This window comes from Planococcus citri, chromosome 4, assembly GCF_950023065.1.
Source record: "Planococcus citri chromosome 4, ihPlaCitr1.1, whole genome shotgun sequence".
NCBI lineage: Eukaryota > Metazoa > Arthropoda > Insecta > Hemiptera > Pseudococcidae > Planococcus > Planococcus citri.
This window is the reverse complement of record NC_088680.1, coordinates 2,220,719-2,248,115: the sequence shown is the minus strand read 5'-3', so window position 1 is coordinate 2,248,115 and position 27,397 is coordinate 2,220,719. Positions and strand designations below refer to the sequence as shown.

At 34.0% G+C, this 27,397-nt stretch overlaps 1 protein-coding gene across 11 annotated transcripts in view; it reads left to right on the top strand.

Moving 5' to 3' along the window:
• twz (BTB/POZ domain-containing protein twz) overlaps nt 1-27,397 on the top strand; it is a 376,456-nt gene that overhangs the window by 335,447 nt on the left and 13,612 nt on the right. For all 11 annotated transcript variants that reach the window (XM_065364340.1, XM_065364349.1, XM_065364341.1 and 8 more), the window contains 2 exons: nt 7,445-7,543; nt 12,911-13,105. In XM_065364340.1, the coding sequence (XP_065220412.1) occupies nt 7,445-7,543; nt 12,911-13,105 (294 nt within the window). The remainder of the gene's footprint in view (nt 1-7,444; nt 7,544-12,910; nt 13,106-27,397) is intronic.

Sequence of the window (27,397 nt, the reverse complement as noted above, 5' to 3'; positions counted from 1 at the left end):
TAATTCATCATTTCTAAACGAATCGTTTGCGAACGAGTCAACTCAGAATTTTGTTGATAGATTTGCAATGTCACGTCTTCGAGGTGTAATTTTTCACCTGATCTTATTTATTATAGTGATTCATTCATTCTCGATCATTTTTTCGCCTGTGATCAAATCGTTCGCAAACGAGTCATCTTTCGATACGATTCGTCGTGAAACAAAAAACAAAATCATGATAAGCTTTACTGTTTTTCTCGCTGATCACCAAAATGAGCCGAATTGAAGGCAGGATTCGAAACGAACTCTCAGTAAATCAAAGCAAATCACCAGCAGCATCCGAGCTAATATTTTTTCAACCATTTAGAGTAGATTTTTCAACGTTGAAGCCTCTTCGGCGCACGCTGCTTGCCTCATTAATTACCAACATGTAAAAAACAAAACAAAAAACCACAAACATACCGGTTCGTGACCGGTTTGAATTGGTGATTTGTAAAGCAAATAACTCAATTACTTCTCCATTATGACTCCTGGAATGAGAGAGAAAAAAAAGAAACGAACAAAAGAGAAAAATAGAAAAATATTCAAACATGAGGTTAAAACTGCTAAAAGATCGCATTTAGTACGTAAAATTTCTTTCGTCTTGTCTAGTAGATGCCTCTCTCTCTCTCTCCCTCTCTGCAGTCTCTGCTTTCCATCGATCAACATTATGATTAATGTCGTCAAAGTCACACTTCCAAGGGGACCTTGTAGCACTTACCTATACACGAACAGCAGCTACTCGATCAGCTGGCTGACGACCTCCTTGCCTGGGTTAGTTGGCAGCGACGTTGCACTCGTACTCGTATTTGCATTAGAATAATGCGGATATTAATTTAAGATGTTATTTAATCCAATTTAGAAGAGTATTCGAATTGATTTTCTAATCAGATACTGTCAGTCAAACCGAACAGTAGTAATTTATACTTGCCATGAAAGCCTATACATATACATAACGGCTACAGCTCGCGGTACATGCTGCTTAACATTTTTCTCTTAATTGTGCCCTACACACCGATCTCGATCTCGTATTCCATTATTTACATCGATACTATGACAAACGACTATTTCTCTGTGTGAGCCGAGCGCGGCTTCGATGACCTTGCCCACCTCTTTGGCCAGCTCTCTGCTCTCTGTAGGTATAAATTGCGCTTGTTCTCGCTTATCAAATCTTATTCGCGTGTACCCTAGATTTTTTTCTCCATCGTTTTATAATACGTTAGTAGGTATACTTAAGACGAAGATCAAAAGTTTCCTTCTTTCTTATTAACTAGTATCCTGTCTCCTTCGTCGTCGTCGTTGTCGTCTTAGTTAATGTTAATGTGCGTCGCAAAAATCATTTCGGCATTTAATTACTATTTACATAATACCCGTCGTCGATATTATGAACGACGAACGCTCCGTCTCTCTTTTCTTTTCCACTCAATTCGAGCGATATTTCTGATATCTCTACCGCCGAGTTGGTTGAAAAATTTCGCCGTCGAGGTTTTTTGATACCTATTTTGGCGTAAAATTCGCCTCATCATCATCCTCCTCCTCCTCCTCCTCCTCCTCCTCAATAGTCATTTTGCCGAGCTTTCTAACGGAATCTCGTGTCGCGAGTTTTCTTCATCGTCTTCGTCGTAGTCGTAGTCGTTTTAATTTCACAAAGTAAATCTATTAGCATATTTTAAGATTTTAATTTCGTTTCCATTACCGATACTCTCCGCACGTCGTGCTCTTTTAAAAAAACCTGCCTCTTGCCTTTCCCCGTGCCCTTACAGAGTTGTTGTCTGCCGCTCCCCTTCGCGCTGTTATGTCTTTATAGACTCTTTTCAAGTTGCATGAAATTAGCGTTTAAAAAGCGCTCGAAGCGTACAACGCTCACAATTTTAAACATTACCCTCTTCTTCTCGGCTTTTCCCATCACTCTTTACCCCACCGGCGGAAAGCCTACGTAAACTTTCTTCATGTATTGGAAAATACTGCAGCCAAGTTTTTCCAAAACTGGCGTCTTCTGTGTGTAGTATTTTTATTCTAGACGAATGAGAAAATAACTATATAAATGTGTACATAGACTTATGTATTTGTTTTCGAGGTTTTTTTCTTCTTCTTCTTGAAACATTTGTAGCGACCAATGTGTGGTTTCTGAAAAAGTATGATGAAGCCTAATTCCGAATCCATAGATCACTCTGAAACCTCCATATTAATTTTTTTCAAACATACTGAAACTTAGAAGCTCAATGTTGAGCTTTTCAAACATGCTGCAACACTTTGAGAGCTTGATTCTGAGTTTTTCAAATTTTTGAAAGATCATTTCTCAGGTTTTTAAATATTGCAAAAGTTGAAATTTCGACTCCATCATGCTTCCTCTTCACCTTGAAAGCTATTTGCTGAACTTTTCAAACATATTGGAAGTTCGATCTTGAGCTTTTCAATTCAGAGCCACTCCAGCATTTTGAAAGCTCAAATTCCTTTTTGCACAACACTTTGAGATTTGAAGGCTGAACTCCGAGAGTTTGAGTTTCGCGAATGTATTTTGAGTCCATTTTTGAGCTTTGCAGCACCTCAAACGCTCAATGCCGAGTTTTACAAACACCTTGAAAGTTTAACTCTAAGCCCGTCGATAGCTTTGAAAGCAGAATTCTGATATTTTTCAAGTGCTGAAGTGCATTTCTCGATTTTTGGCGAATTTTGAAAATTAAATTCAAACCAAAAACGAGGAAAAAATCAAAATTGATCAGTTAAAATGGTCAAAATGAGTCCCAAAACTAATAATAATTACCCAAATCCAAATTTTACCATTTCCAGCCATTCTGGAGCCTCCAGCGCGAATTTTCAATTTCTCCAGAATTTTGAATTTGCTCCAGAAGGCGTGAATATGAATTTGGGCAGCTAAAAATCGAGTTGTGTATTATACTCGACCTGTTTAACGAATTAATCCACATTTGAGCCAATTTTGGAAGTGACACCTCAAGAGTTGTTTTTTGACCAGCTTTTTTCAAAATTAAAAAATCCAAAAAATCAAAAGATGACCGTTTGTGAGGAAATTTTTGAAATTTGCGCAAATCGCTGTATTTCTTCAAGAACTAACCCCCCCCCCTGCGCAAATTCTACCATTTCCAGCCGTTTTGGAGCGACAGTGACACCTCAAAAAACCACTCTTGAGGTGTCATCACTCTCAAAATCGGCTCAAATGCGGATAAACTCGTTAAACAGGTCGAGTGTAATACACACTTCGATTTTTTAGCTGCCCAACTTCATATTCACGCCTTCTGGAGCAAATTCAAAATTCTGGAGAAATTGAAAATCGCGCTGGAGGCTCCAGAATTGCTGGAAATTGTGAAATTTTGATTTGGGGGGGTTAGTTATGGACAAAGTACAGCGATTCGCTCAAATTTCAAAAATTTCCTCACAAACGGTTATCTTTTGATTTTTTTGATTTTTTAATTTTGAAAAAAGCTGGTCAAAAAATCACTTTTGAGGTGACACTCTCAAAATCGGCTCAAATGTAGATAAACTCGTTAAGCAGGTCGAGTATAATACACAACTCGATTTTTAGCTGCCCAACTTCATATTATCACGCCTTCTGGAGCAAATTCAAAATTCTGGAGAAATTGAAAAATCGCGCTGGAGGCTCCAGAATGGCTGGTAATGGTGAAATTTGGATTTGGGTAATTAATATTAGTTTTGAGACTTATTTTGACCATTTTTACTGATCAAGTACGCACTTTTCAAAAAAAGCATAAATCGCCAAAAACAGTCAATTTTGAATTTTCAAACGTTCGCCAAAAATTGAAAAATGAACTTGGGCAGTTGAAAATTTGGTTTTAGGGGTTTTAGACTATGATCTTTCCAAAAATCGCGGTCCCGTTCAAATTGGAGTGTGACACTTCAAGAAGTTCCCTTGTAAGATTTGAGATACGTGCTATTTTCGACCTGCCAAATCGACTGGAAACGGTTTCAATCCGTTTTTAGCAGTTCTGGAGTCGTCAGCAGATTATTTGAAACTTGAAATTTCCACATTTCATCAAATGAGGTTGGAAGTTGGAAATTCTCGCTGCACTCCAACTTGAACAAGCTATTGAGTAGACTGCTGGGGAGCTCGAGCCATTTTGAAGCCTCCAGCGACTTTTTAAAAATTCCTGGAGCCTCCAGCAGATTTTTAATTTCATCAAAATGGATTTAAAAAAAACCAAATTTACTCTGCAAATTAATTTCTATGTGCTCTGAAGTTGACTGCAGGTAGATCTCAAATCGTTTGGAGTATCCAGCGACTTCTTGAAAATTACTGGAGCCTCCAGTAAATTTTTGAAACTTGAATTTTGAATTTCTACTTTCATTTTATGAAATTTTGTGGAAATTAGAAGTTTAAAAAATCGACTGGAGGCGGCAAGAATTTTCAAAAAGTTGCTGGAGCCTCCAGCAGATTTTTAATTTCATTAAAGTGGATTTAAAAAAACGAAATTCACTCTGCAAATCGATTTCTATGTGCTCTGAAGTTGACTACGGGTAGTGCAGGTAGATCTGAAATCGTTTTGGAGTATCCAGCAACTTTTTGAAAATAACTGGAGCCTCCAGTAAATTTTTGAAACTTAAATTTTGTATTTTTACTTTCATTTTATGAAATTTTGTGGAAATTAAAAGTTTCAAAAATCGACAGGGGGTGGCAACAATTTTCAAAAACGTTGCTGGAGGCTCCAGAATGACTTTAAATCTACCTGCAGTCGACTGGATAGCGTGTTGAAATTGGAGTGCCAAGTGAATTTTGGATTTCCAGCTCAGTTTGGTAAAATAATATGGAAATTTTGAGCATTGAAATAATCTGCTGGAGGCTCCAGTAATTTCCAAAAGGTCGCTGGAGGTTCCAAAACAACTTGAAATCGTACCTGAAGTCGACTTCGTAGCGTTTTGAAATTAGCTTACAGAATGAATTTCGGCTTTCCAACTGCATGTGACGAAATTTTGTGGAAATTGCAAGTTTCAAAAACGTACTGGAGGCTGCAAGAATTTTCAATAAGTCGCTGGAGGTTCCAAAATGACTCAAACTCGCCAGCAGTCGACTTGATAGCGTGTTTAAGCTGCAGTGCAGCGTGAATTTTGGATTTCCAACTCCATTTGATGAAATTTTATGGAAATTTCAAGTTTCAAAAATCTGCTGGAGGCTCCAGAACTGTTCGAAACGGTTTGAAACCGTTTCCAATCGATTTGACAGGTTTAAAATAAGGTATATGCCAAATTTCAGCTTTCTATTTCAATTTGATAAAATTTTGATTTTTTTTCTCATTTTTGGGTCGAATTTGATTTTCAAAAATTCGCCAAAAATCGAAAAATGCACTTTAGCACTTGAAATTTTGGCAGGTGATGAATTTTTACATGCTCCTTCAATCTAGCTTCGTCCAGTTTGAAAATTTCGTACGAGTTGTATTTTGGAAAGCAAAATCTGCGATTTCGGATGACTTGTCAATAAAAATGGCCGCCATTTTGTTAGTAAGGCCAACTTTTTTTTTAGCAAGTTCGCTTCAAAATGTTCTTTGGGATGTTCCCTGAAAGAAAAAAGTAGTCCCAGAGGGTCAGTGGGGGGGGGGTGAAATTATTCCTATTGATATATGCCGAACTATTATAACCTCTCTTGCTGTTTCCAAAATACTATACTTTCCTGAGAAACGATACACGCTGTTGAATTGATATCTTTTTGAGCGCCATAAGGAACTGGAATAGTAACGAAATATCGGTCAATTTGAATAAATTCTAGAATAGATTTCATTATCTGTACGAATAACGCTTTCGGATGCTGCTACGATGTACCAAAACACTCATATCTCGCCACAACCACACATCTGAACGCCGACTTGGCCAAAGTAGAGTCAGTTCGACAATGAAACACTCTACAATAAGCAGACTCTACGAATATACGAGTATAATAATAATCGACAAGACGATGCTACATAGAGGATGAGAAAGATACCAAACACCAGCATCATCATCAACAACAAACCATTGTAAATAAACCATAATGAATACCAGTTCACGCAACTTGCAACTTGTTTCTCTTTCTGTCTCTCTCTCTACCTGTATCTCTCTCTGGTTCGCTACCGTTGTACGCTGTGCGCCACTTTTTTCATCGCTATAGCCGCCCAAGCCGGTGTTTATAAATCAATTAAGTATTTTTTAATCATATCTCTCGCTGGCTGGCTGGCTCGCTCACTCGTTCTCTGGTCCAGTGTGTTTTTTCTTTCGCTTTTATCTTCTCTAAATGCCATCCTAATCATCATCGTAGGTACCTACCTATATCGCGTGTGTGTGAAACTGTGAATCTTACGTCTTATATGTATAGCAGGCCATAGACCGTGAAATTTTTGCTGTATGGTTTTGACCTCGTCGTGGTAGTAAATCTGTCAACTGTGATTCGCATCGGGCTTGACGAGTACTTGTCGCTCGTAAATCACTTCTTCGCACTTTGCCAAGGATCATTTTTTTACCTTATGTATCTTTTCGATTAAGTCTGCATTACTTATGCGAATTGTATAATTTTTTCTAGTTTTTTTTTTTCAACGAGAGCTATATGGATGTGCATATATATCTGCTGAAACGTACGAGTAGGTCTGTGATGTGGGAATGAGGTGCCATACCATGTGCTCTTGACGACATTGTACACTTTGATGTCGCGATCAATCGGTTTACGAAGAAGAAAAAAATGATGTAGTTTTGTACGTAGGTTTACAAAAACAGACTGTTTGATAGAATAAGAGATGAAAAAAAAATCGCATATTACGATAGAATAATTTACTTAAGGTCGACAACGTCTATCTTTCTCACTCTCTTCTAATTCCTTGTACGATGAAGACGCGATTTTGAAATGCACAGCACGCATTTTCGCAGCACTCACGCCACACATAGTAAATGCCCCGTAATAAAAAAGCCACTTGTCAATTACTAATTGTAAATAGGTTTTAATTGCCAACGCGTCTTGTTCGTATACGGAATATTCAACAAAAAAAAATAAAAAAATAAAGACAACGTGCCACTTTGTACATCATCCGCTTTAGCAGCCTCACAGTCTATTCGTCATCTCTCAACTTCGGTGAAATCTATAAATATTTGTAATTTTTTTTTCATTTATTAAAAAAAAACACACACACAGACCTCCCAGCAGTAGATTACTCGTCGTGTGTACCTCTCTCTTTACTCTTTTTTTACTATACGTATGTGATGCATTGGCCCCGAACCAGTTACCGAGCCTGATATTACTATAAGAGGTAAAGCCGCTTATACAATACAAATCAGCTCGTCTCCATTTGCTAATCGTTTCACAGCATAGCATCGCGTATTGCTAACTTATCTGTTTTTTTTTTCTTCAAATGTATCGTGCAGGTTTTGCCTGCGCTCGTATAGAGATTTTTGTACGACGTATCTAATGCGAGACTTTGAATGGTTATTTTTACAGGAGGAAGTGCGAAGTACTGCGAAGCGATGTCGATTCAAAGGAGCCAAAAGATCTTACATCATCTCGAACCACCATTTACCCGGCGCAGATCAAACTCAGGTAAGATTTCCATTCAAGTTTTTGATTGTGATAATGTATGTGTTGAATATGATGAAATTTGGAGATTCAACTATTGCATATAATAATTATGAATCTCGGAGGCTGGTTTTGAAATTCGAAATCGGGACTTTTGAAACGCCTATAAATCGTGGGTTATTCAAATTCTTCAATTTTTTGATACTTTTAGCATAATAATGTGGAACCAAGAGAAGCTCGAATCTAAAAATCGAGTTGAAATTCCAATTCTACCAAAAATTGAATAGATGAATTATATTTTCCATACATCGAGATTTTTGAATAAATCAGTACCCTTCCCCCTCCCCCTCCCCCATTTTCATATTCTAGCCCAAGATTTGGGAAACCTTTGAAAATTGCTCTTCTCTCAATCAAGTTGAAATTTGAACTCCAGTTTACAAAGATTACGAGATGTGAAAGGTTTTAAATTGAAAACACTGACAAATTCCATTTTGAGGTTCCAGTTCGAGAAGTTCATTTGCATCGATTTCTAGTACCCATGTCTGATGTTCTGTTTTTCTTTTTTTGCGCAAGTGAGTAACTACAAGAACATCTCATTAGTCGAATACTTTGAACAAAATTTGCTCAAATTTGGTACATACTCGTACTTTGACTTGATTTGGTTTTGGATTTGAGAGGGGGTTTGAGTGGAGATTACCTTATTGTCTCGAAATTTAATGTTCAAATTTCTTACAAGAAATAAAAAAATATAAACATGTTTGTTATGAAAAAAAAAAGTTGAAAATTGGAATAAATTATTGATTTATAGAAAATCTAAACCTGCATAAGATATCCAAAAATCAAAGTCCTGAAAAAATTTGAACTTGGGAGGGGACAAAACCAGTTTTTCCATGTTTTTTTTTCTACCATGAAACTCTTCTGATGGGGTTAAAAATGTACCATTTGCCAAAAATTGAAAATAATTTGCCAGAGATTACGTTACCACTAATTTACTGGGAATTACCTAAAATCGCCCCTATTTTACTCAAATTTACAGTGATTTACCAAAAATTACCAGCAACTTTACAAAAATGACCAGGAATTTATCAAAAGTTACTGGAAATTTACAGAAAATAATCTGAAAACGCTGGTACCAAAAATTACCGGAAATTTACCAGAAATTAGATTACTGGAAATTAACAATAATCTGCTGGGAACAAACGGTAATTTATCAGAAATTATCCATACATAACTTGACTAAAAATAATGGATAATTTACCAGAAATTTTCAGTAAGAAATTTGAAATTAAGTACGAAAAAAAAAAATCCCAAAAATTCCCAATAATTTACAAAATCTTACCGATAATTTACCAAGAATTACAGGTGATTTTCCAAAACATACTCGTACAGATAATTTACCAAAAATTACGGGTAATTTGTGAAAAGTTACAAAAGATTTACCAAATTATGGGTAATTTTAGTAATTCACTAAAAACTACTTGTTATTTACCAAAAAATTACGGGTAATTTACCGAAAAATTACTCTTAGTTTACTAAAAGATTACTCGTAATTGACCAAAAAATTAGTCGTAATTTACCAAGAAATTACTCGTAATTTACCAAGAAATTACTCGTAATTTACCAAGAAATTACTCGTAATTTACTAAGAAATTACTCGTAATTTACCAAGAAATTACTCATAATTTACCAAAAAATTACTCGTAACTTACCAAAAAAAACTGGTATTTTACCACAAAATTACGGGTATTTTACCATAAAATTACGGGTAATTTACCATAAAATTACGGGTAACTTACCATAAAATTACGAGTAATTTACCATAAAATTACGAGTAATTAACCATAAAATTACGAGTAATTTACCGAAAAATTACGAGTAATGGGCCAAAAAATGACTCGTAATTTACCAAGAAATTACGTGTAATTTACCAAAAAAAAAACTGGTATTTTACCAAAAAACTGCTGAAAATTCACCAAAAAATGACTGGTATTTTACTAAAAAATTACTGGTGATTTACCAAAAAAAATACGGGTAATTTACCATAAAATTACGGGTAATTTACCATAAAATTAAGGGTTAATTACCAAAAAATTACGGGTAATTTACCAAAGAATTACTCGTAATTTACCGAAAAATTAAGGGTAATTTACCGTAAAATTACGCGTGATGTACCAAAAAATTACGAGTAATTGACCAAAAAAGAACTCGTAATTTCCCAAGGAATTACTTGTAATTTACCAAAAAAATAACTGGTATTTTACCAAAAAACTGTTGAAAATTCACCAAAAAATGACTGGTAATTTACCAAAAAAATGACTGTTATTTTACCAAAAAAATATGGGTAATTTACCATAAAATTGAGAGTAATTTACCAAAAAATTACGGGTAATTTACCAAAGAATTACTCGTAATTTACCAAAAAATTACGTGTAATTGGCCAAAAAATAACTCGTAATTTACCCAGAAATTACTTTTAATTTACCAAAAAAAAACTGGTATTTTACCAAAAAACTGTTGAAAATTCACCAAAAAATAGTAGTAGTAGTAGTATTAATGACTGGTATTTTACCAAAAAACTACTGGTGATTTACCAGAAAAATACGGGTAATTTACCATAAAATCACGGGTAATTCACCATAAAATTAAGGGTAATTTACCATAGAATTACTCGTAATTTACCAAAAATTTAAGGGTAATTTACCGTAAAATTACCCGTAATGTACCAAAAAATTACGAGTAATTGACCAAAAAATGACTCGTAATTTACCAAGAAATTACTTGTAATTTACGAAAAAATAACTGGTATTTTACCAAAAAAAACTGTTGAAAATTCACGAAAAAATGATTGGTATTTTATCAAAAAATTACTGGTGATTTACCAGAAAAATACGGGTAATTTACCAAAAAAATACAGGTAATTTACCAATGAATTACTCATAATTTACCACAAAAAAAACCAGGTAATTTACCAAGAAATTACTTGGAATTTACTAAGAAATTACTTGGAATTTACTAAGAAATTACTCGGAATTCACCAAGAAATTACTCGTAATTCACCAAGAAATTACTCGTAATTCACCAAGAAATTACTCGTAATTTACCAAGAAATTATACTCGTAATTGACCAAAAAATGGGTCGTAATTTACCAAAAAACTGCTAAAAATTTACCAAGAAATTACTCGTAATATCAAAAAAATTTTTGTAATACAAAAAAATTACCGGTAATTTACCAAAAAATAACGGGTAATATACCAAAAAATCACTTGTTATTTATCAAAACATCGCTCGTAATTTACCATAAAGTTTCGGGTAATTTAACAAAATCTTACGGGTAATTTAGTTTAGCCCCCCCTCCCTCCGTCCCTGAAAAAAAAAACAGAAATTTACCAGAAGTCGACAATAATTTACCAAAAATTACCATTTTTTTACCAGAAACAGAAAGTATCAGTAATTCACCAGACCTTTTTTTTGGGGGGGGGGGGGGGGGGGGTGTTCATAATTACAAGATTATCACACCCGTTGGGGGGGGGGTAGATTTGGTTTGTGAGGTTGGTGTTTTTTATTGGGGAGATGGATTTTTTTTGTATTTCAGAGGGTTCATCATTACCTAATAATTTACCAGAAATCTCTAGTTTTTATTGCATTTACAAATTTACCAAATATCACCAAAAATTTACCACAAATTTCCAAGAACTTACCAGGTATTACCAACCCAATTTACCAGATTTAGAAGAGGAGGCCCTCCTTCCCCTCGCAATTTTGTAAGGGATCCAGGTCCCCATTGGCCACTGCCAGAATATTAAGGTGCTTTATGATGAATCAAGTACCCATAGTTCAACTTTTCAACCCGTTTTTCTCCCCTTCCCGCTACAAAAACCTGGATTTTTTTTTTGGCATCGTTGAAGTTTCCCTTCTCCTCCTCGAATTGACTTGAAAGGCTGAAATTTGACGGGTACGTTTGTAGAATGCTTTAGATGTGCCCTTTAAAATTTTTCAACTTTTCAATCCTCTCCCTGCTTTAGCCATTTCGAAAAATCTCTCGGAAGTTTACCTCTTGCGTCCCTCCCCCCTTCTCTTAATTATCTAATTATAGCTGAAAAATTATAAATATCGTACATTTTCTACGTTCTTCCACCATCCTATTGGCGTGTAAGTGATCAAATGATCAATGAATCGTTTAAATCAGACTGCCAAGCCTATCTTTAGCATAATAGCGTGAACTGCATACCTCGTGTTATGTTTTTTTTTTCTTCTTCTTTCAAACTATCGATGCGTCGACCGTCAACACCTAAACGTATTCATTAACCTGCAAACGAGATAATCTTTCATAAATAGATTTACCCAGGTACCTATACATAATACCTACATACACGCTCTCGTTGATTTCTTATGAGTACATTTATCTGGCCATCTCTTTCGTTCGTGTGTTCAGATAACTTGTTGGTTAAATGTTGCGATGTTTTATCAAACGGTATTCGTAGACCTATGATAATCTCGTCAATTAACGTTCTTTGCCTCGTTTTATTAATTTTTTCCACCTCACACACAGCTCGTGTATTTCAGTTCATAAGCCCAAAATAAAAGGGTCGAGGATCACCTTTTTTTTTTTTTTTTTTTGAATCATGTAGGCTCTCTCGGTATTTAATCATTTTCACAAACCTAATCAATTTTTCACTGTGTATAAAATATAAAATCATGAATGAAGAAAAATTTACATATAATGGATTATAAATTTCCCCCCGCACCGCATTTTACGATGACGCCTCCACCTCGATGACGACGAACTACACATTTACAGATAGATGGCGTGTAAATGTACATAAATATTATGTGGTTAAACGCCATCCATAAGTGTACTTACCTACATTCGTGCGTATAGCTCTAATGTAATATGAAAATTATACGCTATTAAACGGTGATTATAGGCCTTAGTTGTCCCTCGATTTGGAAATATCAACTTTTGTGAATAATGTCGCCGAAATAATAAATTTATTATCGTGACAGTGACACGCCTTCGTAATGAGAAAGCGGTTATTTTTTTTCTTTCTTTCTTTCTTTTCTTCCTTACTTCCTTCCTCGATTCACGTTTAACTTTTTTGAAAAATACTCGTGTGTAGTAGATAAATTTGTCGCTTTTTATCAACAAGGAGGAGGTACTTGCTCTTGTGTTTTTCTTGAGGTGGAGTTTTCCATTCTTTTGAAAAAAAGTTTACAGATCTGTGTTATGGTTTTTTGATTCATTTGTTTTTATTTTTGTAAAATTTCTTTTCCCATCTACAAATGCTATTTTGAAAGCTCTTGCCCCCCCCCCTCCCATCACAATTACATTGTCCTTCCCCAATTCTATAACTTAAACTAACAATTGGATCGTAATTTTTGTGATCTTACAGCACGTCACCGGCTACTTCGCCAACGATGTCTACAAATTCGTCATCTCCGACACCTTCGATACCGCCACCTTCGCTAGGATACAATCATAAAATAACCGGGATCCCGTGCGTCGCAGCAGCCTCCAAATACACGGCGCCGGTACACATCGACGTCGGTGGCACCATATACACATCTTCGTTAGAAACGCTTACCAAGTACGTAGTATCGTTAAATAATTATTATATCATTGTACCAATAGGTATACGATCGAGAGAGCAGGGCAAGGAGGACCATTGCACGAGCAGGAGCAGCCTAGAGAGATTTTACAGTCATTATAAAATACAGGCTATGATTGATTTCGTCGACGTCGTTTTAAATATAATTATGTATGCTGTGGTAGATTAGAATGATGTAGAAGGATATGGGCTAAAAAGAGTACCTATTGGTACTATGCAAGCATAGGTAGGTAAATAAATACGCAACTTTCTTTAAAAAATAGAGTGCACAAGTTTAACAAATTGATCGTTTAGTAAAGTTGGTTACTATTTTTTCTATGTATCTACATGTCGAGTATTAAATAGTCGTGGTCAGTGGTCGCGTTGCCAATGGTAAAATTCGCGTGTTTCGCAAAGGTTTACAGACTTGGTCGCGTTCTAATGCTGTACTTGGAAAAAAATGTTTTGTCGAAATTGGGAATCTGTCAAAAATCTGCTCACTCAATCTAACATCTTTTCTGTGAGAAATTACACCTCGAGAAGATACGAGTATACGAATACAAAATAATGTAGGATGAATCGTCAAATAAAACGGTGGTTGATTTTGACCAAATTCTGCAGAGACCTTCATTTTGAGTTAAAAGGTACTCAGAAAAAATTTTAGCACCGGAAGTGACCCTGCAGGGGAGATATGGGCTCACAAAAAGGGAACATTTTCGGTGAAAAATCTGGCGAAAACTATTGAAAATTTATAATTTAAAAAGTAAAAAATCCACGCTTTTTGATAATTTTTTGATTTTTCATCTTAGACAATTTCTTCTCAAGTCTCCCAAATTTTCCAACTTTTTCCAATTCATCCAATTTTTCCCAAAAATTCTCAACTTTTCGTCTAAATTTTTCTGTCTGAAGGGGGGGGGGGTGGTTGAGACTTCTTGCCTCTTTTCTGCACGCCTTCTGATCGGACCAGATGTGAATTAACTTGTTTAAATGAGATTACATCCAAGGATTTCTTTGCGGTGTTTTCGTTGGCTATAAAATGGTCGATAATTGAGCTTTGTCCCCTTGTATTGCTCCATGTCATCTTGTGATCTTTTTTGTGTTGATAGAATGTATTCATGATTCTTAGTCAGTTGAAAGCGCACAAATCTATCAGTCTCTTCCCATTTGCATTCATTCCTTCTGTTCTATACATACCAGTTACTGTCTTTACACTCTTATCTCCTACCTGAGCATTCAAGTCTCCTGCTATTATCAATTTATTTTCTGGGTTTACTGCTTGTACTGTCCTCTGTAGTTGCTTGTAGGACTCTTCACTTTGTTCCTCTTTTCCCTCTTCTGGTGCATATATTTACTCTGATTATTGTAAGAAAGTCTTTTCTCAATATCATCCTTGCTGTGGGTCATCCAAAAAAGACTTTACCATTTCAAACGCGCGTATATAAGACCACAGTGCATTTTAGCGCCAATTTCTTGGCAGAACTGAATTCCTCAAAGAATTTCATTTTTAAAACACTCCCCACAAAGTCAGTTTGGTATAAACATGCGGCTGCCAGAGCGATTTTTGTATAAAAAAAAAGTACATTTTACACAAAAGCTCATTTTTATTAAGTACAGTAAAAGCTCATTATAACGCTCTTCGAGGGACCAAAAAAAAGAGCGTTACAAGCCAAAACGCGCTATAAGCAAAAGTCTCGTTTTAACACTGATGAGCTTAATACCGCAAACTCTCGTTTTGAAACAAAAAAAGTGTAATAAAAGAAAGTTGATTCGTGAACTTTATTTTGAAAATCTTAAATTTTACTTTGATTTTGATGCGTAGTTTTACAAAACTGTTTTCTTTGGTTAAAATTTTCAGAAAACCTAGCTTTTTTGTTCCAAATTTTCCAAAAAAATAATCAGTTTCTTACCAAAATTATGAAAAATTTTATTGCAGTTTTCTTTTCTACGCAGTTGAAAAATTTAGAACTCTACTCTTCTATAAAAACTGTAGATATCTGCCTTTTTTTGTAAGAATTTTAATCAAGCTTGTATTATAAAGTTTGATTTAAAAAAAAAACACATACTTTTCTTGGCAAAAATCGAAAATAATTTTACTTGTTTGTACATGAACTGAAACTATTGAAAGCTAAAAAACAGATTTTTTGGCAAAATTTTGCCAACAATTTTTATTACTTTTTTTTAAAATCAAAATTGCAAAAAAAAACTGTCAATGCGGCCAAAATGTTCAGAAAGTCTTGCTTTTTTGTCGCAAAAATGGGTTTTTGTTGTCAAGATTGTGAAAAAAATGCAATTTTTTCAGAATTTTAGAGCGTTAAAACGCGATTTATAATCATTCATGAACGTTATATCGCGATTAATTTTACATTGGTTTAAATGGGGATGTCAAGGGACCGGAAGAAATCAGCGTTATAACGAAATCCGCGTTATATCCGAAAGCATTATAACGAGCTTTTACTGTATGTCACAAATTTTGAAGATCGAAAGCTTGGGTACTGAGCAAGAAAGTGTTATGAGAAAGTTCAACTGTCCACGTAGAAAGAAGCCAGAGAGACCCAAAATAATCACCCTCTCCATAAAATTCAACAAAAAATGAATTTTAGTGACGTGCTTGATAATCAGTTCAGTGCAGTTGAGTTGAACTGAAAAAAAACGTCGAGCACAACTTGCACAATTTGAAATTTGTGAGAAAACAAAGGAATATCTGTGATATGTAGTAGGGGAATGTTTTGGAAATGAATTTCCTCATAGAATGCTGTGCTGCGCAGAACATTACTGATACGAGTATTCCTTCATTTCATCACAAATTTCAAATCGTGCAAGTTGTGCTTGAGTTTTTTTTTTCAGTTCAACTTTACAGCACTGAACTGATTATCGCGCACGTCACCAAAATTCATTTTTTGTTGAATTTTATGGAAAGGGTGTTTATTTTGAGTCTCTCTGGCTTCTTTCTACGCGGACAGTTGAATTTTTTCATAAAACTTTCTTGCTCAGTACCCAAGCTTTTGATTTTCAAAAGTTGTGACATAATAAAAATTAGCTTTTGTGTAAAGATGTACTTTTTTACAAAAATCACTCTAGCAGCCGAACGTTTATACCAAACTGACTTTGTGGGGAGTGTTTTAAAAATGAAATTCTTCAAGGAATTCAGTGCTGCCAAGAGATCGGCGCTGAAATGCACTGTTGTCTTATATACGCGCATTTGAAATGGTAAAGTCTGGATCTTTCATGCCATATCGCACCTCGGGAGTAATAAGGTGACATCTCAAAAAAAATTGATTTTGATGTTTTTGCATTTTTGGGGCTTGTATGACCCCCCCCCCCCCCCTAAACCAAAAATAACACTTTGAGTTGGGTACATTATCTAGATCATGTAAAAAACCCAAATGGCCTAACTCAAAATCCCAACAAAATTGCAAGTTGTTTGGAGTTATAAGGTGACATCTCAAAAAACTCCACTTTTTTGAGCAAATTTCGTACATACAAAGTGTTAACAAACAGTTTTGATTGTTTTGAATGTTTGTCAGTTAGAAATAGTCACAAGGAGTGCATTTTTTTTTTTTTGGTTTGTACCAAATGGAAAAAATTTTTTAAATTGATCACTTTTCAGAAAAATGAATTTGCACATATAATAAAATTTTAGTTTTTTGAGAAAAACTCAAAAACTAAGCACTCTAGAAAAAAACTTACGACATTATGTCGATTGGAAATTTAATTCTCTACAACTTTGTTATCATGAAAATTTTTTTGGACGCTTCCTTTCGCCTCCACATCAACTTTAATGAAAGGTTCTAACTCAAAATGTTTTCTAAACATTGAAATATTTCCTCTTTAAGATTTTATTTTTCAAAGTGTTCTTATGCTAAATGAAGGTAGGATACCAGATCTTTAAAATGAGGTGCTATTCATTCCTCACAATTAATTATAAGTTGATAAAAATAATGAATCAAGTTTTTTAAAAAAAGAAAATCACTCTCCTGTAAAATTTCACTTTTTTGAGATGTGACCTTATTACTCCCGAGGTGCGATAATATGTTGTGTGAGTTGATGATTTTTCGGTATTTATTATGTACGTGTAACATCACTCGGAATTGCAGGTAGTTGCTTAAATTATTAGTTTCCATGCCTTCTAGAGAAATTTTAAAATCCTGGACTAAGTAATTGAAAATTGTACTGAGAGTTCCAGAATAACTCGGAATTTTAGAATCATGATTTGTAGGGTTAGTTTTGACAATACGGAGCTATTCGTGCAAATTTTAAAAATTTCACTATGAATAGAAAATTTTGGATTTTTTGAATTTTTCCTTTGGACAAAAAATGTAAATATTCGAGGTGTTCGCCTGCGGAAATTGAGCTAAATGTGGATAAATTCGCTTAGTAGGTCGAAAATGGCCTCAATTCTTAGTTTAGCTGCTTCCAAAAAGATACGAGAAAGATTTGATTGCTTTGGCCAAAAATTGCAAAAAGAAAAGAATGAGGTTTGTCAAAATGTGCAAAAACATGTTTTTTTGTCAAAACTGCAAAATGGGACATAATTTTTTTCAAAAATTTCAGAAAAAATAGGTCTTGTTTCGTCAAAAATCGCTAAAAAAAAAAGCTGGTTGTGTTTCGCCGGAATTTCCCATCAAGTCCAGTTATTCGTCAGAAATCACGAAAAAGTCCTGTTTTTTAAAATCAAAATTCAAAAAACAATCTTTCGAAGAACAATATTTTCCCTTCAGACAGGTAAACCACCATTCAGAGTGACCATTTTCAATAACTTCGTTTCCTAAATTGAAACAGTGTAGGTCATCTGAAGAGCAGAAGTACACCGAATTTTCATTCGTCCGTGTCATATGCCTCGGTCACGAGTCGGTATTTCCGAATTTTGGTCAATTCACACGGAATAATCACGTCGAGCTACCACCTTTCACAAACAAAATCATAGCATACTGACAGCTCATCTTCAGGTCCTGTGCTGTACCACTCGTTGAAAAATGGTTACAAGCCCGGAAGCTATTGGGAGGCGCATCATTCTCTCTATTTTTTTTTATTCTACATAGGTATATTTATCATAGGTGATATTTTCCGCCGTTTTTTTTTTTCATCTCGCTATATTTTTTTTCGGATATACGTAAACCAATGCATCGAATAGAAACCGAGAGAGTCGATAATTCGATAACGATCGTGATCGACGCTCCGGGTGAGAATTAAAGAAGCGAAATTCCACAGTAAAACTCTATACTCGTACCGCACAAATCCATGAGAATTTTTTCTACGTTCTCATAAAGTCTTTACGTACGGTTTTTTCTCTTTTTTTTTTGTTTATATAACACACACACACGAAATTATAACAAACTGTCAAACCGCAGCTCAGCAATCGCGAAACGTCGGATTTTCTACACAAATATAGGCGGAAGAGAAGACGAAGAGACAGAGGGGGTGGGATTTGTGCGAAGGACACTATCATTAGCGCGTTTTCAAATACCAAATAAAAGTTGATTAGTATGTAAAAGTTTCTCGTAAATCGTGGTGTCCCAAAGGTAAAGGTATTACTTATTATCAGTGTTGCCAACTGAATAAAATGTTTAACAAATGCTTACGCGCTCGAATTCATGTTTCCGTTACGATTGCTCGTTGATCAACATCATTATCATTAGGCTCTATGATCTTAGGTATACGCTCATGCTGCAGGTTAAAAACTCCAAATAGAGTAATAAAATGACTGCCGGAGGGTTGTTTAGTATTTCAGTCTTATCATAAAAGTTTCAAAATGCAAATTATTATCGTCGTTCTAAATGACGTTTTGTTTGGATGCAATTAGACAATGTTTGGTTTGAATTTCCAACTCAATGGCCCCCAAAAAAATATGCACCCCTAACAATGGGTTTGTAGCTTTGTGGCTAACTAGAAATAGTCCAGAAAAATGTGCAGCTTTCGAAAGTGTCTTTGGGAAGAAAGATAATGAGCCCTTGAAGAGAAGGCATGTAATTTTTTGTATTTTTTTTGGACAAACAAATCAAACCTTTTACTACAAACAATTTGTTTTTGGAAATTTGGAGAAAAAGCCAGGGCATAAAGAGAACTTTTTTGTATCAATTTTCACAAAAAAACAGGACTTTATTACGATTTTTGACAAGAGCAGGACTTCTTTGGACGTTTTTTTGATATGTATTTTTGCAAAAAAATCACGACCTATTTTGTAATTTTGACAAAAACATAGGTTTCTGTATTTTTTTTTTGCAATTTTGCAAAAAAGACTCTTGTATGCAATTTTATTGTGAAATTTTGGTGAAAAAATAACGTAGATACTCAAAAACAGGACTTTTTTTTGCAATTTTGGACAAAAAAAATATTTTTTTACCTATAGTTTTGACAAAAAATCTTTTTGAAAATTATAGCAAAACATACCTAGCTTGTTTTTAGCAATTTTTGTAAAAATAGAAGCATTACTGAAAATCATGAAAAATGAGTTTTTTTAAGCGCAATACGTTTTTTGAAAAAAACGGGGCCTCGGACAGGTCATTTAAAGGGGGAGAGAGAGGGCAAAAACATGTTAAAAAAATTAGAATTTTCTATAACTTTGGACAAAAAAAAGAATTTTTTTCAATTTTGGTAAAACATGGCCTTTTTTTTGCAAACTGTACAAAAAAATACCCCAATTGTCTCAAAAAATTTTTAAATCAGAAGTTTTCTGCTATTTTGGTAGAAAAACTGGACTTCTTTGCAATTCCCGACTAAAAACAAGACTTCTTTGAAATGTTTGCAAAAAAGGCCCTGCTTGAAGTGGTAATTTTTAGTAAAAAAACTGGTACTTTAACTTTTTTTGATAATTTTTGGTTTCCGACCAGGTCATTAATTAGTTACTGCTAATTGCTGTTAAATTATCTACTGATAATTTTTAGTAAATTACCGGTAATTATTGATAATTTTTGATAAATTACTGGTAATCTTTGGTAAATTACTGGTAGTCTTTGGTAAATTACTGGTAATCTTTGATAAATTACTGGTAATTTTTGGTAAAATACTGCTAATTTTTGGTTAATTATTGTTCAGTAACTTTTGTCAATTTTGTAGTAATTTCTGGCAAATTACTGGTAATTTTTAAATTACAAGTAATTTTTGGTAAAATACTGGAAATGTTTGGTAAATTACTGGTCATTTTTGGTAAAATACTGGTAATTTCTGGTAACTTACTGGTAATTTCTGGTAACTTACTGGTAATTTCTGGTAAATTACTGGTAATTTTTGGTAAATTTTGGTAATTTTTGGTAAATTTTGGTAACTTCTGGTAAATTACTGGTAACTTACTGGTAATTTCTGGTAACTTACTGGTAATTTCTGGTAAATTACTGGTAATTTTTGGTCAATTTTGGTAATTTTTGGCAATTTTGTGTTGATTTTTGGTAAATTGCTGGTAATTTCTGGAAAATTACTGGTGATTTCTGGTAAATTACTGGTGATTTCTGGTAAATGACTGGTAATTTCTGGTAAATTACTGGTAATCTTTGGTTAATTTTTAGTCAATTTTGGTAATTTTTTGTCAATTTTGTGGTAATTTTTGGTAAATTGGTGGTAATTTTTGGTACATTACTGGTGATTTCTGGTAAATTACTGGGTATTTCTGGTAAATTACTGGTAATTTCTGGCAAATTACTGGTGATCTTTGGTTAATTTTTAGTCAATTTTGGTAATTTTTTGTCAATTTTGTGGTAATTTTTGGTAAATTGGTGGTAATTTTTGGTACATTACTGGTGATTTCTGGTAAATTACTGGGTATTTCTGGTAAATTACTGGTGATTTCTGGTAAATTACTGGTAATTTCTGGTAAATTACTGGTAATTTTTAAATTACTGGTAATTTTTAAATTACTGGTAATTTTTAAATTACAAGTAATTTCTGGTAAAATATCGGTAATGTTTGGTAAATTACTGGTAATTTTTGGTAAATTACTGGTCATTTTTGGTAAAATACTGGTAATCATTGGTTAATTTTTGGTAAATTTCGGTAATTTTTGTCAATCTTGTGACAATTTTTGGTAAATTCCTGGTAATTTCTTGTAAATTCCTGGTAATTTCTGGTAAATTACCGGGAAGTTCTGGTAAATTGCTGGTAATTTCTGGTAAATTACTGGTAATTTCTGGAAAATTACCGGTGATTTCTGGTAAATTACTGGTGATTTGTGGTAAATTACTTGGTACCTTTTGGTGAAATACTGGTAATCTTTGGTTAATCTTTGGTAAATTACTGGTAATTTGGCGAATTACAATAATTTTTTGTTCTGGTAATTAATTGATAGATAACTTTCAACAGACAACTTGCAATTTTTGAAAATTTTCTGGTAATTTTTGGTAATTTACAACTGTTGGTAATTTTTGCCATGGTTTATAAGTTACTTGGGGCTTGTGATTGACTCCTTTTTTAGTAAATTATTGGTTAAAATTTCTGATAAATCACTGTGAATTTCTGGTAAATTACTGGTAATTTGTCAAGCACGAAAATTTTCCAATAGAGAAAGCGACCAATGAAATTCAAAATTTCATGTAAAATTGCAATAAATAACAGTTTTTTTTTTCAATTCAAGCATAAGGCAGAAATTTTGAACAATGTTGGCAAAAAAAAGACAAACTTTTTTTCACCAATTGTTTGCAAAAAAGCAGAACTTTTCTGCAATTTTGGCCAAACGGGTCATTTTTTGCATCCGTTGAATTCTCTTGGGGCAATATGAGAGTGTCCAAGTGTCCAACAATCGACAATTCAGCCCTCCGGCGGAAAACCCGTACAATATTTTTATTCTATTTGTAGAGAAAAAGAAACAACCGACGTGAAAATATCGAACATGTACATCGTGGTGGAGGGAAAAGGATGAAATTTTATTAAAAGCTCGCTTCTGCGGTCCATATTTGACTAAAATAACAATAGGTAATAAAAAAATTTCCACGTATAAAGCCGGCGGCTGCGGATCGAGATTTGTTTTTTCTCCGGTCGTCCTTCTATATACATGTGGATATTCTTTTCGACGTGTATCTACGTATAGCCAAGGAACAGAAGGAGATTTTCCAAACGTCGTGGCGAGAAGTCGGCTTCGGCTTCGGCTAATTCCGAAAAAGGTTTCTCTCTCGTATCTCCGAAACGAAGCCATAAGGCCCGCCAGGTCTGCGAGAAAATTCCATACGGTACCGAGCGTTTGCGTTTGTCGCGCGCGGCTAAAGTCTTAAAAGACTAGCCACGACCAGATGAAATGTCGGTGATTTAAACGTAGCCAATGGCTACGTTGGTTCGGGCGTGTGAAAACTGGCTATTTAAAACACATATCTCATCTCCGGCGTGGTGTACTATACACGTTGTTCCCATGGAGATAGAAATCCGCCGGAATGGGCCACCCTTGCATATTTGTACGTATACCTGTGCGATATATACAACATAGTATTATTACCTTCACTTTACTTATCCCATGCTTTATTAAAATGTGTCCAATATATGGGATGACTTCTTCGACAGGTATTTTGAAAATAGGGCTCGGTATTTGCAGAACCGAAGCCTATCTGACTGAAAAGCTCCCTCATAGCTTATCCAAGGGTACTCGTAGGTCTATAAAATTTGCACGACTGGTCTATGCAAAGGCTCACAAGTCAGTTATAAATACTGATGTGTTGTATTAACGAAGGGATAAACACGATACCAAAAATGTATCAAAATTGGAAACGTTCAATTGAGATTAGAATGATCCTAAGGGACAGTAAGAAGTTGAGACAAAACATATCTTCGAAATATTTGTAGCTTTGTTCAAACAGAATGTTGCCTTTTACGTATACTCGATTCAATTTGGAAATTAAAATTGACTTATATCGGCGTCGAATCCATTCTTGGAAAAGTAGGTAGGCTATAGTCCGAAATTGTCAATAAAGTTGCTAGCAAATACCTCTTTAAATCCAAAAAAAAAAAAAAAAAATGAAAAAATGAATATTTTGCCTTCTCTTTTGATTGGATTGATTACTTTCCTTTCCTCTAAAAAAAAAAGTTTTTTGGACCAGCTTTGCTTCAAAAATTTACAATTATTGGTAAGAAATGTTGAAATTTCGAAAAAAAAATTACCCATCAGAATGAAATTGCAATTGGGAAACCCTGTGCCTGAGGTACCTACTTGAAATAGTGACTCGGCAATACGTACCACCTGCTTCCCTGGCATATAGGTAGATATTAGAAATATAGGTAATACCTAAACGTATACATAAGGTATTTCCTTGTGTGGCACTATGCAGTATGCATAGGTTGCGATGTCGTCGAATTGTTGTACTTAGGGGGTTCGGTAGAATGAAGGCCCGGGGCAGTCCAAGTCTTGGTTGGCAATTACAATCATCGTGTATAAAAATTAACGTACTTATTCATTTGGAACATGTCCCCTCGAACTATTCGTCGGTTAATATGGTAAGAGTGATTATCATTAAAATATAGCGGAGCTTCGATATTCTTCGATAATGAGAAATGGCGCGTATATAGCCCGAGCTCTGCAGTCAGCTCGCACAGGATGCCGCACAACACAGAAGGCGAAAGAAAGGGCAAAAATGTGCGTAAAAGTATTGTGTGTGTATTACGAGTACCTATACTTTGTATTATTATATGGAGGAAAGTAAACGCACGAGCATACGAGCAATGTATGTACGAGTATATAAGGAAACATTGTATGTACAAATATGTTCGCTGAGAGGACAAAATTTTCAATTCAACAAGTAAAATGCCCCAGGACCAGGAGAGAGAGAGGGGGGGGGGGTGATGGCGGCGTAGTATCTAATCCTGCGCCAAAGATACGTATCGTATGATTCCGGATATGCCTCCCCCTAAAGCGGAATCGAGAACGTGCAATCAATTCTGTTTTGAAATATCTTCATGGAACTGGATTTAATGTGCTCGTATTATACCGCGTTATTGCCTCCGGTCCAGTCAACACATCTGCGTCCAGCGGGTAAATTTTTCTCTCGTATGTATCATCTACCACTCCTACTCGACCGAAGGCCGCGGCCGCCGCCATTTGACGTCCAGCCAGCGCAATTGTGCGGGCTGCTAGTGGAGTTTTTTTTTTGTTTTTCAAATATTCCCCAATTCGAGTGTATCTGTATACCTAGGTACCTAAGTCGAGAGCACGTGTAGGCCTATAGCTTAATTTTGATGTTGGAAATACGAGCCTATAGGTGTCCGAGTGTCCAAGAGTATTGGTTGGGCCTAGTTTCTCGATGAGCTGGATGCTCGTTGTATTGGTAATGAATTGGAAAAGGACAAACGATACATTGATCGTTGTATATTTATAAGATGAACAAATCAGGAATACGTCATCGAGCCAAATTTTAAAATGCTGCATTTCATTTCTCAAGTTTTGGCGAATTTTTAAATCAGTATTCAAATTTAGCTCATATTCTACGAAAAAACTAGTAAATTTTGGTAAATTACTGGTAATTTTTGGTAAATTACTGGTAATTTTTGGTAAATTACTGGTAATTTTTGGTAAATTACTGGTAATTTTTGGTAAATTACTGGTAATTTTTGGTAAATTACTGGTAATTTTTGGTAAATTACTGGTAATTTTTGGTAAATTACTGGTAATTTTTGGTAAATTACTGGTAATTTTTGGTAAATTACTGGTAATTTTTGGTAAATTACTGGTAATTTTTGGTAAATTACTTGGAATTTTTGGTAATTGGTAATTTTGTGGTAATTTCTGGTAAATTAAAACAAAAAGTTAATCAAATGATTTTCAAAAAGTGAAATTTGGTTAACATCTGATTTTTGATCGACCTCTCCAATCAATTGGTAGCAATTTGGTGGGTAATGGTTTTGAGCAGTTCTGTATCTGTCTGCTGATTCTTCAGTTTCCCAATTTTCAAAAGGAAATACTTACATATGTACCTACTCACCTACTCAGGAACGTTTTCAGCTTGTTCAAATCCACATTTCAGTCTCGTTTTTTGACATGCATAATTATAGTTTTAAATTACGATCTGAATAAATTTGAAAGAATGTCATATTTTCGGTGATAAAAATTTCGAAAAGTCTATTTTTTGGTAAAAATTGTCAAGAAAAATGTCCATTTTTGGCATAATTATCAAAAAGTGCCCATTATTGATGAAATTGTCAGAAAGAGTCAATTTTTACGAAAGCTAGGATTGTCAAACAGTCCTATTGTTTCCAATATTGCCCCAAAAAATCCTGTTTTTGCCAAACTCGTCAAAAAAATTCCGTTTTTTCTCAAAATTATCGAGATATTTTTGTGGTTTTTTTTTGGTCGAAATGTCAGAAAAGCATTGATTTTTGCCTTGCCTGCCTAAAAAAAGTCTTTTTTGTGTTTTAAAATTTTACCAAAAAAAAGTACTGTTTTTTACCAAATCGCTTAATAAGCTCCGTTTTTTGTCAAATTTCATTCTGTTCCCAAATTCTTTCACTTTTTTCCTCAATTTTATGGCAATTTTTACATTTTTAATTTTTGAGGAAAAATCTCACTCTCTCATTTGAAAAAAAGTTGTGCTTTTCGAAAAAAAAAATTCCAGGTTTGCAAATAAATCACGTTTTTTTAGAGGGAATTTCATTTTTGGAGAAGAAATTCCATTTTTGGGAGAGAGTTCCATTTTTGCGGAAAAATTGCCATCTTTTTGAAAAATCTCGAATACCCAATGAACCTTTTTCTGGACAAAATCTCTTTTTCGAAATGTTTGTTCTTTGTGGAAATTGAAGTAAATTTCATTTTTGAGGGAAAAAAATCAATTTTTGAAAAGAACGTTCTATTTTTGTTAGAAAAATTCCGTTTTTGGGAGATAGTTCCATTTTTCAGAAAAATTCTCCCTTCTTGAAAAATCTCAAATAATGAACCTTTATTTGGACAAAATCCCATTTTTGAAATGAAATTTCATTTAATGAGAAAAACATTAACTCGTAATTTAAAAAATTTTTTGCTTTTGAAAAAAAATCGAGTTTGTAAAAAAATCCCATTTTTTGACAGAATGTTTCATTTTTGCTAAAAAAATCCAATTTTTGAAGAAAAATTTCATTTTTTGTTGAAAAAATTCCATTTTTGGCAGATAGTTCCATTTTTGTAGAAAAATTCTCACTTCTTGAGAAATCTCGATTAATGAACTTTTTTTAAAAACAATTTGAGATGAAGTCTTATTTATGGAGGAAAAGATTTAATTTTCTTAAATACTTACTCCCAAATTTTAAAAAATTTCGTGGGTTTCAAAAAAAAAACAAAAAAAACAGGTTTGTAAAGAAATTAGCTACGTTATTTTAGATGATTCAATTTTTGAAGAAAAAACTTTCATTTTTGAAAAAAAAGTTCAATTTTTGATGGAAAAAATTCCATTTTTGGGGAAAAATTTCATTTCCGCTGAAAAACTCTCATTTTTTGAAAAAAAGATTTATTTTTTCTCAAAAATTCTCAGTTTTTAAAAAAATCTCAAACAGTGGGCCTTTTTTGTACAAAATCTCATTTTTGAAGGAAAAATTTCATTTTTGAAGGATTGTGATTGATCCCATTTTTATCAGAGACAGATCCATGTTTCCGATAAAAAAATCCTATTCCAAAACGAGGGGAGGGGGTGAAATTCCATTTTAGCAGAAGAAGTCTCATTTTTTGAAAATGATCTCGAACAATGAAGTTTGTTTTGAACGTGATTATGTTTTTGCTCAAATTAACTCCATGTTTAGAATTCCAAATTTAAAAAATATGCGACAAAATACGTAGAAATTCAATTTTGAAAATTTGGTATGGATAATTTTGGCAATTAATTGACTTTTTTAAAAGTTAGAAAGACAAGAGATTATTTTTTCAAGGTTTTCAAATTCTAGCATAATATCAGAAAGTAACGATATGTTTTTTTTTCAAAGTTTTCTCAAGTCAGCTTCTCTAAAATTTGATCGATTATCTTTAAAATTTTTGAAAGTCTGTCATAATTTCAGAAATTCAACTAGCTGAATATTTTTTTCCAAAAATTGTTCAAAAGTTGCCAAAAAATGTCAAAATTGTTTAAATTTTTGGCTTTTTTGCCAGAAATTGTCAAAAAACTTTACATTTATGTCAGAAATTGTTAAAAAAATAGTGAAATACTCGTAGTTCAACTTTTCTGGTAAGAATTTGTAAAAGTATAATTTCTTTGACAGTACATAATTGCCAAAAAGTCCCTTTTTCACCATTTTAAAAAACGTTTTGGCTTTTGTGATTTTTGTACATTTTTTGCATAATTTTTGGTTACTTTTTCAACTTTTTTTTTTGGGGGGGGGGGAGAGGATTGAGTACGAGCTCTTTATTCGATCAGTTTTGCAGCTCATTTC